A 13,348-nucleotide genomic window follows, 5' to 3' on the forward strand; every position below is an offset into this window, starting at 1 on the left:
TTGTTTGAAATAAGTTTTATTTCACAGATATAAAATAGTTCTCAACATTTACAACTTGTACAAAGACTGATATGGTAGCCTTCCTGTTTCAAAAAACACTATCCTAAGAGAACAGGAAAAGTTAAAGACCACAATGACATTCCAGATTACAGGTTCAAGGAATGGGGACTATGAAGAAGGTATTCTAATCAACTACAAAATCCTGAAACCATTTCTGATGGAAGGAAAATGAATAATACTGGATTTTCCAAACAGTGTGAGATTACACTTTGGTCTGAGACACGTTTATCTTCGTTTCTTCTTCAGACGTATACATAAAAATGATATAAAAATGCCACTAAAATGAACCCTTTAAAGTTTTAATTAAAAAAGAGGTAGGGAATGAAAATCAGAGGATTTATTTGGGCAGTTCTTCAATAATGATGCGAGATACTGAATTCCATCCGGTGGAGGCGTCCCCTTTTGGGTAATCTGAACAGGTCCCGACCCAGATGGCAACATCCACTAGTCCAGCTCCGATTCCTTCACAGAGCCCTTCCACTGCAGAACAGAGAGGAAAGTTACACCCTTCTTTAGAACAAAAAGCAAAAATCTTCATCTAAATGTTATTACCCTAGCAAGGTAGCTAACAAATCTATTGAACGCACAGTGAATTAAAAATTCTAACACTTAATAAGGACTTCATGAAGATAAGTTCTCTCCTTCTTACCACGTAAGTATTTTTTAAAAAATGTGTACCTATCCATCCGATGATATAAGCTGAACAGGCAGTTTTCTCACAGGTTTTAGCCATAAAACCAGAATCTGTTTAGTTACCAGAAGTTACTGTTCAAGTGACTAGAAACAAAAAATAAAGGCAGTTTCTTTAACTGCCTTAAATGGAAGAAGCCCACACTTTTGAAAGCCATGACTTTTGGGGTCCCCTGGATGGCTCAGTGAGTTAAGCCTCTGCCTTTGGTTTGGGTCGATCCCAGGGTCCTGGGATCAAGCCCCGCATTGGGCTCTCTGCTCAGCAGGGAGCCTGCTTCCCCCTCTCTCTCTGCCTGCCTCTCTGCCTACTTGTGATCTCTCTCTGTCGAATAAATAAATAAAATCTTTTTTTTTAAATAAATCTTAAAAAAAAAAAGCCATGAAATTTTATTTGATATGCAAGTCTTTTTGATATGTAAGCCTTTTCCAACACTTACCTATACACTTGTAAATACAAAATATAAAATACAAAATACAAAAGAAGGACTTTGTAACATTAAAAGAAATTCTAGCATAATCATTATACCAGCCCTTCAGTCTAGAAATCCCATTTTACGTGGAATTTCCTCACAGTGAACAAACCAAACACCCTGCTTTTCCTCAGTGTTCTTGTGCTTTATTAATATACAACTTTTCTCAGGATCTCTGGTCCATATTCTAATGTACAACTTGCATTTCATCTTACTGCGGTCCTTCTATATTTAAAAAAAAAAATCCCTCAATGGTCATTTTAAGAAACAAAAAGATACGTGTCTGTGTAAGGAGGAAAAGGAACCCAAGGTTGCCAGATTGTTTCAGAAAATGAGTTCTGACGTAGAAGTAGTGAGGGATGCTATCATGTAACCGGTCAGGTTTCCCATTTGGTAGGTTAGTACATTCCAACTGAGCCTCAGGGATGTAGGTCTGAAGCGATCTTCTTCCTTGAGCTCACACATCAATGAATCTAAGGTAAGTCCCTCAGAATCCAGGGATTTGACTGTGCCCTTTCAAAGCTGGGAGAACAAAGCAGTATGATCACAGTCCCACTTAATCTAGGGCCACACTGAGTGAAAATGTCCAGAAATACTCATGTTCTCCTAAGTTCGGCACACCCATGGCCTAGAAACTTGTTCACCACACGTACAGGACGTAAAACAAATTTGAGTCTACCTCTAGTCTCACATGAGGAGGGTCAATTGGTCACTTCATGGTTTTGAACCTGTGAAATAATGTTTTTTGAATGAATGAGCATATTTACTGGGATAAGGTAGTATTGCAACTTAATAAGCACCCGAAATATGTTGGATTAGGGGGTTCTAGACCTGTTCCCTTTCTAGCCCCAGGTAACAAGGTGACATTTAAATGTTTTTCAAACTCCCTTGGGCATATCCAAGGCTTTAAGTCATCCTTGATGTACTAAGTGTAGAGTATCTCCTTTCTCTCAGGAAAGAGTATCTGTGCGCAAGGGAAAGTGATTTCATTATGGAGGTATCCTTCTACCATCTTAATACAAAAACTGTTATAAATACCAAATTACTTCTGACATTCCACCCAAGTGATCACACCAAATAATTTCCACACTGTGGTTAGGAGCTGCTATGTTAAATAATTTATAAAACATATGCATGTATAGGTCACAGTTCCTGAGCCTAAAGGCTTAAATTATAGCAAGATATTAACACAAACACCTTAAAGGTAATACAATAGAAAGCTAGTTGCTTATCTCAACTACACATATCCTGTACCTACTATGTAGTATATAATGTAATAAATATTATGTCTATGTATATAATATATATATACTATGTATATATACTAAACATATATCAGTTCCTAATCAAATTCTGATTTTCTATCTAGGTTTTTCTTATTGCAGGGACTGCTGCTCAGATGGAAAACATATCCTTTCCAGCACAAGTATCTAAGGACTTGGTGATGAAACTTTTTAACTTTATCAATGAGAGGGCTGGGGAGACAAGAGAGCAGGCAAGGAGCTGGTTTCTGCTTGCCAGAACACTGATTGTACTGTCCTACCTAACACACTTTATTTCCCTGGACCTTTTCTATGTGCCAAGAGAGGGGGTTCAAATATCTTCTTTATATCTCAAGGAGAATGTGGGGATTTGAGGAAGAATGCAGAAGGGATGGCCATGATTTCTTAGGAATAAATGTGCTATGTTAATTTTGGGGTTCAGTATCTGACTTGGGTCCCCAAAGCATGCTGAAATAGAACTGCTTCTGATTAATAGGGAGGGACCTCTTTTCTTCCCTCTGTCATTGCTACGTACAAGGTTAGTGAGACATCCCTGCAAGACGTGAGGGGAATGAAGCCAGTGCTATATACATCTTGTGATTCTCCCAACGTGGACCATCACAGTGTGCTATCCCACTGCAACTCAAGAAACCAAAATGGCTGGCAGCCAAATACAGTGGTGTGTCTGAGTGATGACATTAACAGAAGCCCCTCCCCCCTCTATTTCTTGGTATCTTCCAAACTTTCTTTAATGAACCTTAAAATCAAATAGAACAAACTAATAATGTTTTTTCTTATAGCTTAATGACCACTGGTTTAAATGATTGTCCTTTCTCTTACATTAGGCAGAAACAAAGAATGCACTATAGAAATGTTCTCTTTTACAAATTCAGCAGACAATATCTATCCTTTTAAAGGATGAGGCAGAGAAATGATCACCTTACCAAGTGGACCTCAAGCCAGGTTGAGCATTAGAAATTCCAGTACCTTGGCTGCATCTAGCCCCATGAAATCAGACTCCTTAGAAGGGCGGGTGGGGATTTAAGTGCCCTAGTTGAACCTCATGTGTAGCCAGAGTTGGAAACCACTGCTCTGTGGCATTATGGGCTGTTCTACCATTTCATCTAATTCAGTGATTTTCAACTTCGGGGGTCTTTTAAAAAATACAGTCTTAGACCCAGAGATTCTGACACAGTTGGTCAGAGACGGGACTTAGGCATCTGTGTATTTTTTTTAAAGATCTGTTTCAGGGAATTCTGAAATGCAACCGGGATGAAGAGTTAGGTGCTGAAAACTTGCTATCGGTCTCTTTATCAAAGGCTGGTGAGCTAACATGATAGCGGTTCCAAACCAGTCTTCCGTCTCTAAAGACGTCAGGCACACCCTGCAGTCACTATTCTACGTACCAGAAGAAGTACGATGAATATTAATTGTTGAATTGAGTTCAGGGCTTCCTTGGTCCAAATAAATGATGGCTTCAATGGGAAGAGGTCCAGAACATTCAGCTCCATTGAACGTGAAATACCAACGCTGACAGCACGCACTTCTGCATTTTAACCGAAGGGAGCCACTGAACAAAACTCTTAGAGCGCTGTTTGAACGCATTTTTGTAAATGTACACTCCTATCATAAACACAGAAATAGGGTGTAATTAGCATTTCCAATTTCCATTTACAAGATGCTTTCAAGTTGTAGTGTGACCATTACTCCACTTTTCCTTTTCCTCAAACTACATTTTAAAAAGCTTAACTTTTACAGAAGGAGAGAGAGAAGAGACTCCGATGTTAGGAACTCTAAGAAAATTAAATCATGGCATTCTTAGAATTCTTCACGCCACTGAAGGTATCTTTTAGTTTTACTCAAAACAGCTGGTCTTCAGTATTTTAAGCCAAACTGGTCTATATATCTACTTTTCTTTTTCCACTCCAAAACTATTTTCTGGGTCCTACGTGCTGGACTTTACAGTTACCACAGTAAATGAAACAGAATCTGCCTTCATGATCCTTACATTCTAGACTATATATTTATTCTTGACTGGTCTCTTTTCGACCAATAGCAAAAAGTATCAGAGATAAAGCATAGGTGGAGGTTTTAGAAGACCCCGGGTTTTTTTGCTCTAATGGCTCTTTGCAAAATTCATCTCTCTACTGGCTCAAGGTCTACTATCTTTTACCTTCGGAAAGCACCGAAACTCATTCTGACCGCTCCTAAAAGAAACTTAAAAACATATTAATAATTCAGAGTCATTTTAGAGAGAACTCAGCAACTTCTGATGAACTATAAATAAGTAACCAGTCTGTCAATGTCAGGTGTTAAAGAAGCAGGTAACATTTTGACACATTTTAACAAAATGCTTTTTAAGAAGTCACATAGGAAAACAAAGCCTGCAGTAATACTAGTACACAAAAAAATCAAATCAGGGTGGTCTCACGTAATTTCATAGATAATCAAGCAGACCGTAAAAAGCTGAGATGAGCATCTCAGAGTTTTGTGAAAGTAAAATCTCTTCTACTTGCATTTGCCTGGTGGTAGGAGTGGTTAATATCAAGGAATAACGTAATGCTGAATAATAATAATAATATATACATGGAACCATCTACAACTGGTCCAACAAAAGAAGAAAGAGGCTTAGGAAGAGCCCCAGCTTCTTCAGTTCTGTGCCATCCCAGTCACCTTGCCTTGCTTTTGAAGCAAACACTCATTAAAGTGACTGAATCATTAATCAAAATGTTGCAGAAAAATTCTAGCTCACTGTAGGACATGTCTGGACCATTCCACTTTTCTTAAGCTTAGCAATTTTAAGCCACATGGGCTACCCAGAATGACAAATACCAACAGACTTTCCACTTGGAGGTAATTCCTATCACATGGTTAGTTTCTTGGAAATTTCTTCCCACCCTTATGCCTGGGACCACAGCCGAATTTCTTACACTAATTCAAAGTTAATTTCACTTTTAAACAAGACTGGAAAGTTCCTTACTGCCCAATACAGATACTTATGCTCTCCCTTTTTGTTTGCATTTTTTAAAAAGGAGCAAGTTATTTTAGATATTATTAGGGTTAAAATAACATGGTGATTTATCTTAGAAATACCTTTATAAAATTAACTCTGAAATGTTATCTTTTTTATTCATTAATTCTAACTTAGCTACAGGGTCCCTACTCCTTAATTTTGTGAAAAGTCTTTCAGCAAAAATAAAATCTTCAATTCATACTCAACTGAGAAAACTCAAAGGCTTTTCTTCAACTTTAAAATAATTCAGACTTTACTTACCGCAATTTTCCCAAGATCTATGCCATAATTGAGTGAACTCCATGAACACTGTTTGTAGTTCGGTGTCCAGGACTCCTCAAAGCTTTCCCTCAAGCATTCGCCTTTTTCTCCTTTGAATCCATCCCGACCTGGGATCCCAGGGGTACCAGGGATGCCATTGGCCCCAGGGTTTCCATCTCGCCCAGGCACCCCTGCCGGTCCTTGTAAGCACATTCCATTATACTACAACAGACAAAGGAAAAGGGGAAAACCCCTCACCGCTCAAGATTCAAAGACTTGATGATTAGAACTGCATTTTTTTTAAGATTTATTTTATTTATTTTAGGGGGGGGAGAGAGACAGCAGGAGGAAGGGCAGAGAGAGAGGGAGACAAGCAGACTCCCTGCTGATCATGGAGCCTAACACTCCGCTCAGGCTCAACTGGGGACTACACTGGGGGTCAATGGGGAGGGGGCTCAATCCCAGGACCCTGAGATCATGACAGGAGCTGAAACCAAGAGTTGGTCGCTTAACCAAGTGAGCCACCCCTGGACCCCAGACTTGCATTTATTTGGAGCCCTTGGAGTCAAGAAGCTCTTCATACCACTTGCTTATGTTCTAGATGAGTTTATACAGAGAATTGATTTTAAAGTTATTTCTAAAATACTGAGATTTCTTTCTATTGCACAGACTGCTCACACACACACACACACAGAGAAATCAAAGACAAAATGTTTTCATTTGCCTTTTTTCCTACTGCTTATTAAAAGCATACATAATTCTTAAATTGCTGTATACCAGGGTGAACATAATTAGATATACTGCTTTTTTCTTCTAACCCTGTATGTTGTAAAGGACTGTAGAGTATCATAATGATACTTCTGAACATTTTATGCAAACATCGCACTATTTGGAGATGCTTAGGTTATTTCTATTTTTTCTATCATTAGTATTATTGTAATGAAAATTTTCACCCATATAGCGATGTCTTTTGAATTATTTCTCTAAGACATAGTCCTAGGGATATATTTATCAAAAAAATCTTAGCTAAGAATTCTCTTACACCAGCAATGTCTTTGAAATGGATTGCACATCTCTTGCTTCTATTTTTATGTGAAGGAAGTGTCATTAGACTAAAACTTCTGGCCTCCAACCTCACTTCTCCTTAGGAGCTAACGGCCTGGTCACAGAAAACCACTGGCCTTCAACAGGGGGCAATAATCTGTCAAACCTCTTAAGTGCCCGGATTCTCTCTGGTCTTGGTGGGCAGGCAGCAAGAGTATCAAGTAGAAGTTAAGAGCATAGATACTCTGGACTTTAATTTATTAGTTATATGAGATAAGGCAACTTGCTCAACATTTCAGTGCCTGTTCCCTTACCTGTAAAAGAGGGAAAATGATGAAGATTCTTATGTGGTAGGATTCATGTGAGATTTAAGTGAGGTCTTCTATGAAACTGCTTGGAGCAGCGTGGGGCACACAGTGAACATTGCCCATGTCGGCCATGATGATTCTAACTATTCTCCCAAGACCATGTGAGGCCATGACCCTGGGCAAGTGTGTCTACTCCCTTGGGTGGAACTTAACCAGCGTCTAGACCCAGGAAAGACAGCATTAGGAAACCTGTCGGCCAGCACACACACAGAAGCCACGCACACCAATACAGTGGAGTAATTAGTAAAGGTAACATTTTATCTCTAATTCCCTTGTCTATTCTGGAATGGGTCCAACCCCAAATGCAATCGACTTAAAGTTTTTACTTTAACATTCCCCTACTGGTGTAACTTGTACTATCATTCTGTATAATGATACTGTCTAATGAGAACAACAACAAAAAAAAATCCAAGATTCCTTATATATGAAAATTACTTCTGGACTTAGACATGGTCATATTATAAAATTCAGTGATGCTGGTGCCTGGGAAGGATGCTCATATATATAAGGTTTCCCAATCAATTTCTTGTTACATCACCAATTTCATTTGTGTTTTGATAAACGATTTTTGTCATGACTTTGGCCATTACCGTTTTCCTGGTGTAAAAAAGACGCTATTTATTTATTTATTGCCAAAGAAATAGTAAGAAAAGTATTTAACAAAATGCAAATGTATTTAACAAAATTTGAAGACAAATTAAAGTATAAAATATGCTAAAGCAGTTTGGTTTATTCTAGTTTACTTTTCATTTTAGTAATCTCACTCGCTTTCACTAGCAGATACAAGTTCAGACATAGCTTTCAAGTGGGAAGGGAGAAACAACAAAACGTCTGATTTTTTTTTTCATTATTATTCCCCCTGAGACAAGGTGATACACAAAGTTTTATTTTTCTGTATATCACTAGTTCTCAATCACAGATGATTTTGTCCCCCAGGGTGTACTTAGCAAATATCTGGGGGCATTTTTGGTTGTCACAACTTGGGAGGGAAGGGTATTACTGGCATCTAATGTGGATAGGGACCACAGGTGCTGCTAAACCTCATACAATGTGCAGGACAGTCTCCACAACAAAGAATTATCTAGCCCCAAATGTCAGTAGTGGCAAGGTTGAGTGTTTATTCAGGTTTTTATCTAAAAATTGCATTTCAGTGACCACATAATTTTACAGAATTTGGTTCCACGCATATTACATCTGTCTTCTTTCACTTTAAAAATGCTAACCTTGGGGCGCCTGGGTGGCTCAGTGGGTTAAGCCTCTGCCTTTGGCTCAGGTCACGATCTCCGGGTCCTGGGATCGGGTCCTGTGATCGATCCCCGCATCAGGCTCTCTGCTCAGCAGGAAGCCTGCTTCTCCCTTTCTCTCTGCCTATGTGTGATCTCACTCTCTCTTTCAAATAAATTAATAAAATATTTTAAAAATTAAAATTAAAATGCTAACTTAGCACAGGCTTAGTACTAGGTGGGTGTTCTACGAATGTCTGTAGACTGAACTCCTGTTTCTTTCACTGGCCACCAGGGGGCAGAGCGTGCTGGAAGCTTGAAAGGAACGCTTTGAAAGCTCCTGTACAAAGACGTTGCTTTATAGCATCTGTTGAAACCTTCTCAACGACCACATGAACATTTTTTTTTTTTTCTCTCCAGCAAAACCAAATCCAATCTACAGGATGCACCTGAGCTTGGCTGTACAATAAGCTTTTCCAAGCTGGGCGAGAGTTGTGGGTAACCACAGGTACTGCAAATCCGTGGAGGAAAAGAAAAAATTGCTAGCTTTATGGAGAAAAGGGGTATTTTGTGTATCATAATTATGAATCCATAAAATGCAAACTGCACATGAACCCCAGCCATTTGGTACAGTTTTAGACAATTTGGACACTTAAAATAGAACTGTAGCCCTGAACACATTGTCTGCTTTGTGGGGCAAAATTACATAGCACATCACCAAAATGTGCAGTGTGCAATGGCAGGAATTTTTTTCCAGAGTTTTTGAATCTGGCATAGAACTAGCTGCCAGGGAGTTTGGTTTATTAGCTCAGTTTCTAATGGCAGCTTAACAAACTCGAAACTTTTTTTTTTTTTTTTAATCAAAACAATGTCCCCCTCCCCTTAGGTCCTGCAATGCTTGTAAGTGATATTTGTCAGCAACTAAGATTGGCCTAAGGACTGACGTTTATTATGTGCCAAGGAATATGGTAGCTGTGAAAGGACAGCTCTTGACACAGAACAGAGGACTGCTCTGCCCTCCACTGGGTTTGTTGATTTTGGAGGGAAGGAGCTTTAAGCAAACAGACGTTCCCATAGATTAGCCCTCAGAAAGCACTTGGGGTATTCATCTGCTCTTCTGTGAACTGTCTTCTCCCTTAGCTCCACTGTGATCCTCCTGCTGGGTGGCCACAGGCTGAGGGCCCAGGTGTCTGGAAGGATGGACTGTCCATCTGTCTATAAACAGAACAGTGAAATGGGTCCTGGGAGGGTTAATGCAGGGTCTTTTCATTTTCCCCTTCTGGCCTTGATCCCTGTGAACCATTCCTGTCCTGGGCTGTGGTCGTCCAACAAAGTAAATTGCAGCCCACACTTCCTAGGAAGATGACCCAACATGACTCACAGGGTTCAAGTTACAAAGAGTTGGACGGATGCTCTGTGAGGGTTGTTATTCTCTCCTGCAGGCAGACGTGGCCACCAGCCCCAACAGAGGACACATCTCAGGGCTCTGGCCCAGGCCCACCCAGGAGATCAGCTCCAGGGTCTCCTAGACAGCTCCCAGGCCCACCTTCTAACCTAATGGAGCTCCTCATTCTCCTCTCATTGCCGCCCTAACCCCCTCCGTCTTCCCAGGGTGTTGGGGGCGGGGAGGAGGGACGACGGCTCTCAGAAGCCAGAAATTATTGGGCCACTCCCTGTATTCTGGGGCGTCCCACCCGACCCACGTCGCATCTCCGCCCCACCATTTGGTTCTCCACATCCCCACCGCTCGCCTCGCCCGGATCCTGCCTTACACGTGGACTCAGACAAAGCGGGACAGCCGGGCGCACGCACGACCACGGGCGCAGCCGTACAGACCACCCCCCAACCCCGCCAGCCCGACCGCGTCCTCCCCGCGTGGCCCGCGGCTCTGTTCCCGCCGCCGGACTCACCAGGTCCACCACCTCCCTCTGCCGCAGCAGCGCCTTTTGCTTCCCTTTCGGGAGCTCGGAGGCGCTCGACGGCGCCCGCAGCTGCAGCAGCAAAAGCAGCAGGAGCCCGAGGAACCGCTGCGCGGAGGCGGCGGCGGGGCCGTGGGGGCGCATGGCGCGCGGCGGCCCCGGGGCGCGCGGAGCAGGAGCAGGAGCAGGAGGAAGCGCGGAGCTCGGACGTGACCAGGGTCTGGCCCCGCCGCGCTCCGAGGCCGCCGCGGGCTGCATCAATGCCCCTTTCACCCGCAGGCCTCCCTCCCTCTCTCCCTCCCGCCCCTCTGGACGCCGGAGTTTCCATCCAGTAATAGGCGGGAACCCCCACCCCGAGCCCGACACTGGGCGGGCGGACAGCCGGGCCCGCCCCCTCCGGCGCCGCCGCCGGGACCCTTGCGGAGAAGCCGCGTGCGGAGTCAGGGGGAGGGGCGGGGTGGCGGCGGTGGGAGGCCGCAGGTGGAGGCTTCCCGGCGGGAGTGGAGCTAGCACCGCCTAAATGTACTCCGAGAGGCACGTGCCTTTGCTGGGGTCCAGGAACCGCCTCCAGGCAAGCTATTTTTTCCGAGATGGCATTTGGGGGCGCAGCAGGGGTAAGGTAGGAACCATAGGTATCATAGGATTCTCCCAGGGGCCCGTGACCCAAATGATAAGAATCGATGTTCCTTAAACCAAAGAGCAGACTCGCCAATACATAGAACAAACTGGTGGTTGCCCAAGGGGAGGTGGGGGGTGGGTGGGTGAAATAGATAAAGGGGATTAGGAGATACAAACTTCCGGTTATGAAAAAAATCAAGGAGGTGGAAAGTACAGCATAGGAAATACAGTGGATACTATTGTAATAACTTTGTATGGTGACGGATGGTGATTACACTTATTGTGAGCACTGAGTAACGTACATAGTTGTCGAAGCCATATGTTGTGCACCAGAAACTAATATAACATTTTATGTTAATTATACTTCAATAAATATTTTTTTAAGAAACATTAAAAATTTTAGTAGGGAAGGAAAAAAAATGAAACAAGATGGGATGGGGAGGGGAGATAAACCATAAGAGACTCTTAATCTCATAAAACAAACTGAGGGGTGCAGGGGACGGAGAGGGTGGTGGGGTTATGGACTTTGGGGAAGGCATGTGCTATGGTGAGTGCTGTGAAGTGTGTAAACCTGGAGATTCACAGACCTGTACCCCTGGGGCTAATAATACAGTCTATGTTAATAAAAAATTAAAAATTAAAAAAAATACATTCAAAATTTTAAAGAACTGATGTTTCCTAAGCACTAACACTCACTAAGCACCAGGAACCTCACAAAGTTGTTTTTTTTTTTTTTTTTGACAGACAGAGATTACAAGAGGCAGGCAGAGAGAGGAAGGGAAGCAGGCTCCCCCCTGAGCAGAGAGCCTGATGCGGGCTCCATTCCAGGACCCTGAGATCATGACCTGAGCCAAAGGCGGAGGCTTTAAGCCACTGATTCACCCTGGCGCCCCCCACACAAAGTATTTTATACATCCTCTCTGTCTTCTGGGCAATCCTATGGGGTTTAATACCTCCTCTATTTGCCCCGTTCACAGATGAGGAAACTGAGGTTCAGAGAGGTTAAGCAACACCAAGGTTCTCTTTAGAGACCCATCCAGTTTCCTGGAAGTTATAGTAGACCCAACTGATGGATATTAGAGAAGAGGAACAGTCTGGCAGGGGAGCATACCAGAGCATTTGGAGGAATGCCCCCTCCCCGGTTACTACCTAACTATAAGTAAATTTCATCCCTGTTTGTCAGAAGCAGCAAAAATCCAGTGGGCTCTAAAGCCAGGACGGGCCACCTAATTTGCAGGGCTCAGTGCAAAATGAAAATGCAGGGCCCTTTGTTAAAAAAAAATTAAGAATTTCAGGATAGTATTAACAGAACTATACACCAAGCATGGGATTCTTTTAAGCATAGCTACACAGGTCACTCACCCATGAAACAGCCCTGTGTAAAGCAGAACAAGGTCCCAGCCTGTGCCTTTATGTGCCAAAGCACTGCGGTGGCAGCAATCTACAGGCTGGAGAGGAGGGGAGGGCAACCCCCAGAGAGTATCCAAGCACAACTCCGGAGGTTGTTACCCCCCAGGGACTTTGAATGGTCCTTCTCCGTGTAAATTTGGGGTCCAGATCGGAGTTTCAGCAAACAGCCAATCCTGTATGACCATCCATACTTTTTTTTTTTCCCCATTTCTTTAGCCTTAGAAAAAAACAAACAAAAAAAACCCACAACTTTTTAAGCTGGTGTATAGTTGACACACAATGTTGCGTTAATTTCAGGTGTGCAACAGTATGATTCAAGGACTCTACGCGTTATGCTGTGCTCGCCGCAAATGCAGCTACCATCTGACTCCCTAACATCAATACATTTTAAAACTACACATTCACGGGGCGCCTGGGTGGCTCAGTGGGTTAAGCCTCTGCCTTCGGCTCAGGTCATGATCCCAGGGTCCTGGGATCAAGTCCCACATCCGGCTCTCTGCTCAGTGGGGAGCCTGCTCCTCCTCTCTCTCTGCCTGCCTTTCTGCCGACTTGTGATCTCTGTCTGTCAAATAAATAAATAAAATCTTAAAAAAAAAAAACTACACATTCATATAACTGATCAAATTACACTGTAAGATATATTAACTGGATATCATTATCTATATTTCAAAGGTAATCTATAATAATGTATAAGTGCCTTACTCATACCCTGTCTCTCGGGTCCTAAAATGACCACAGATCTAGTCCCACTGTGGGTTTGATGAACTTCTCTGTCTCTGTGCTTACTTCTATATACCTCTGTGTGTTTGCAAAGTCATTTTTCCCCACCGCCTCTAGAATTTACTATTTCAGTCCTGTTGAGTTTTCTTGTTCTAAAACTTAAGTCCATTCTAACATTATAGATTTTAGTTCCAGTTAGAGATTATGGACTAGTTTAGTGTCTCAGATGTTATTTCCAGAGTGACCTTCCCCAAAGATTTCCAAATGTTCTGTATATTTTTTGTTCAGAT

General features: G+C 42.5%; 1 protein-coding gene across 1 annotated transcript; it reads right to left on the reverse strand.

Annotated features, from left to right (window-relative positions):
* On the reverse strand, positions 1-10,623 carry CTHRC1 (collagen triple helix repeat containing 1). Its single transcript, XM_082720052.1, has 4 exons — positions 10,302-10,623; positions 5,757-5,978; positions 3,889-4,105; positions 1-540 (listed from the first exon to the last, which is right to left on the reverse strand). The coding sequence occupies exons 1-4, from the start codon at positions 10,566-10,568 to the stop codon at positions 398-400; spliced, it is 849 nt and encodes a 282-aa protein (XP_082576178.1). The 5' UTR covers positions 10,569-10,623; the 3' UTR covers positions 1-397.
* Between the last annotated feature and the right edge of the window lie 2,725 nt (positions 10,624-13,348).

This window comes from Mustela nivalis, assembly GCF_964662115.1.
Source record: "Mustela nivalis genome assembly, chromosome: 2".
Lineage (NCBI taxonomy): Eukaryota > Metazoa > Chordata > Mammalia > Carnivora > Mustelidae > Mustela > Mustela nivalis.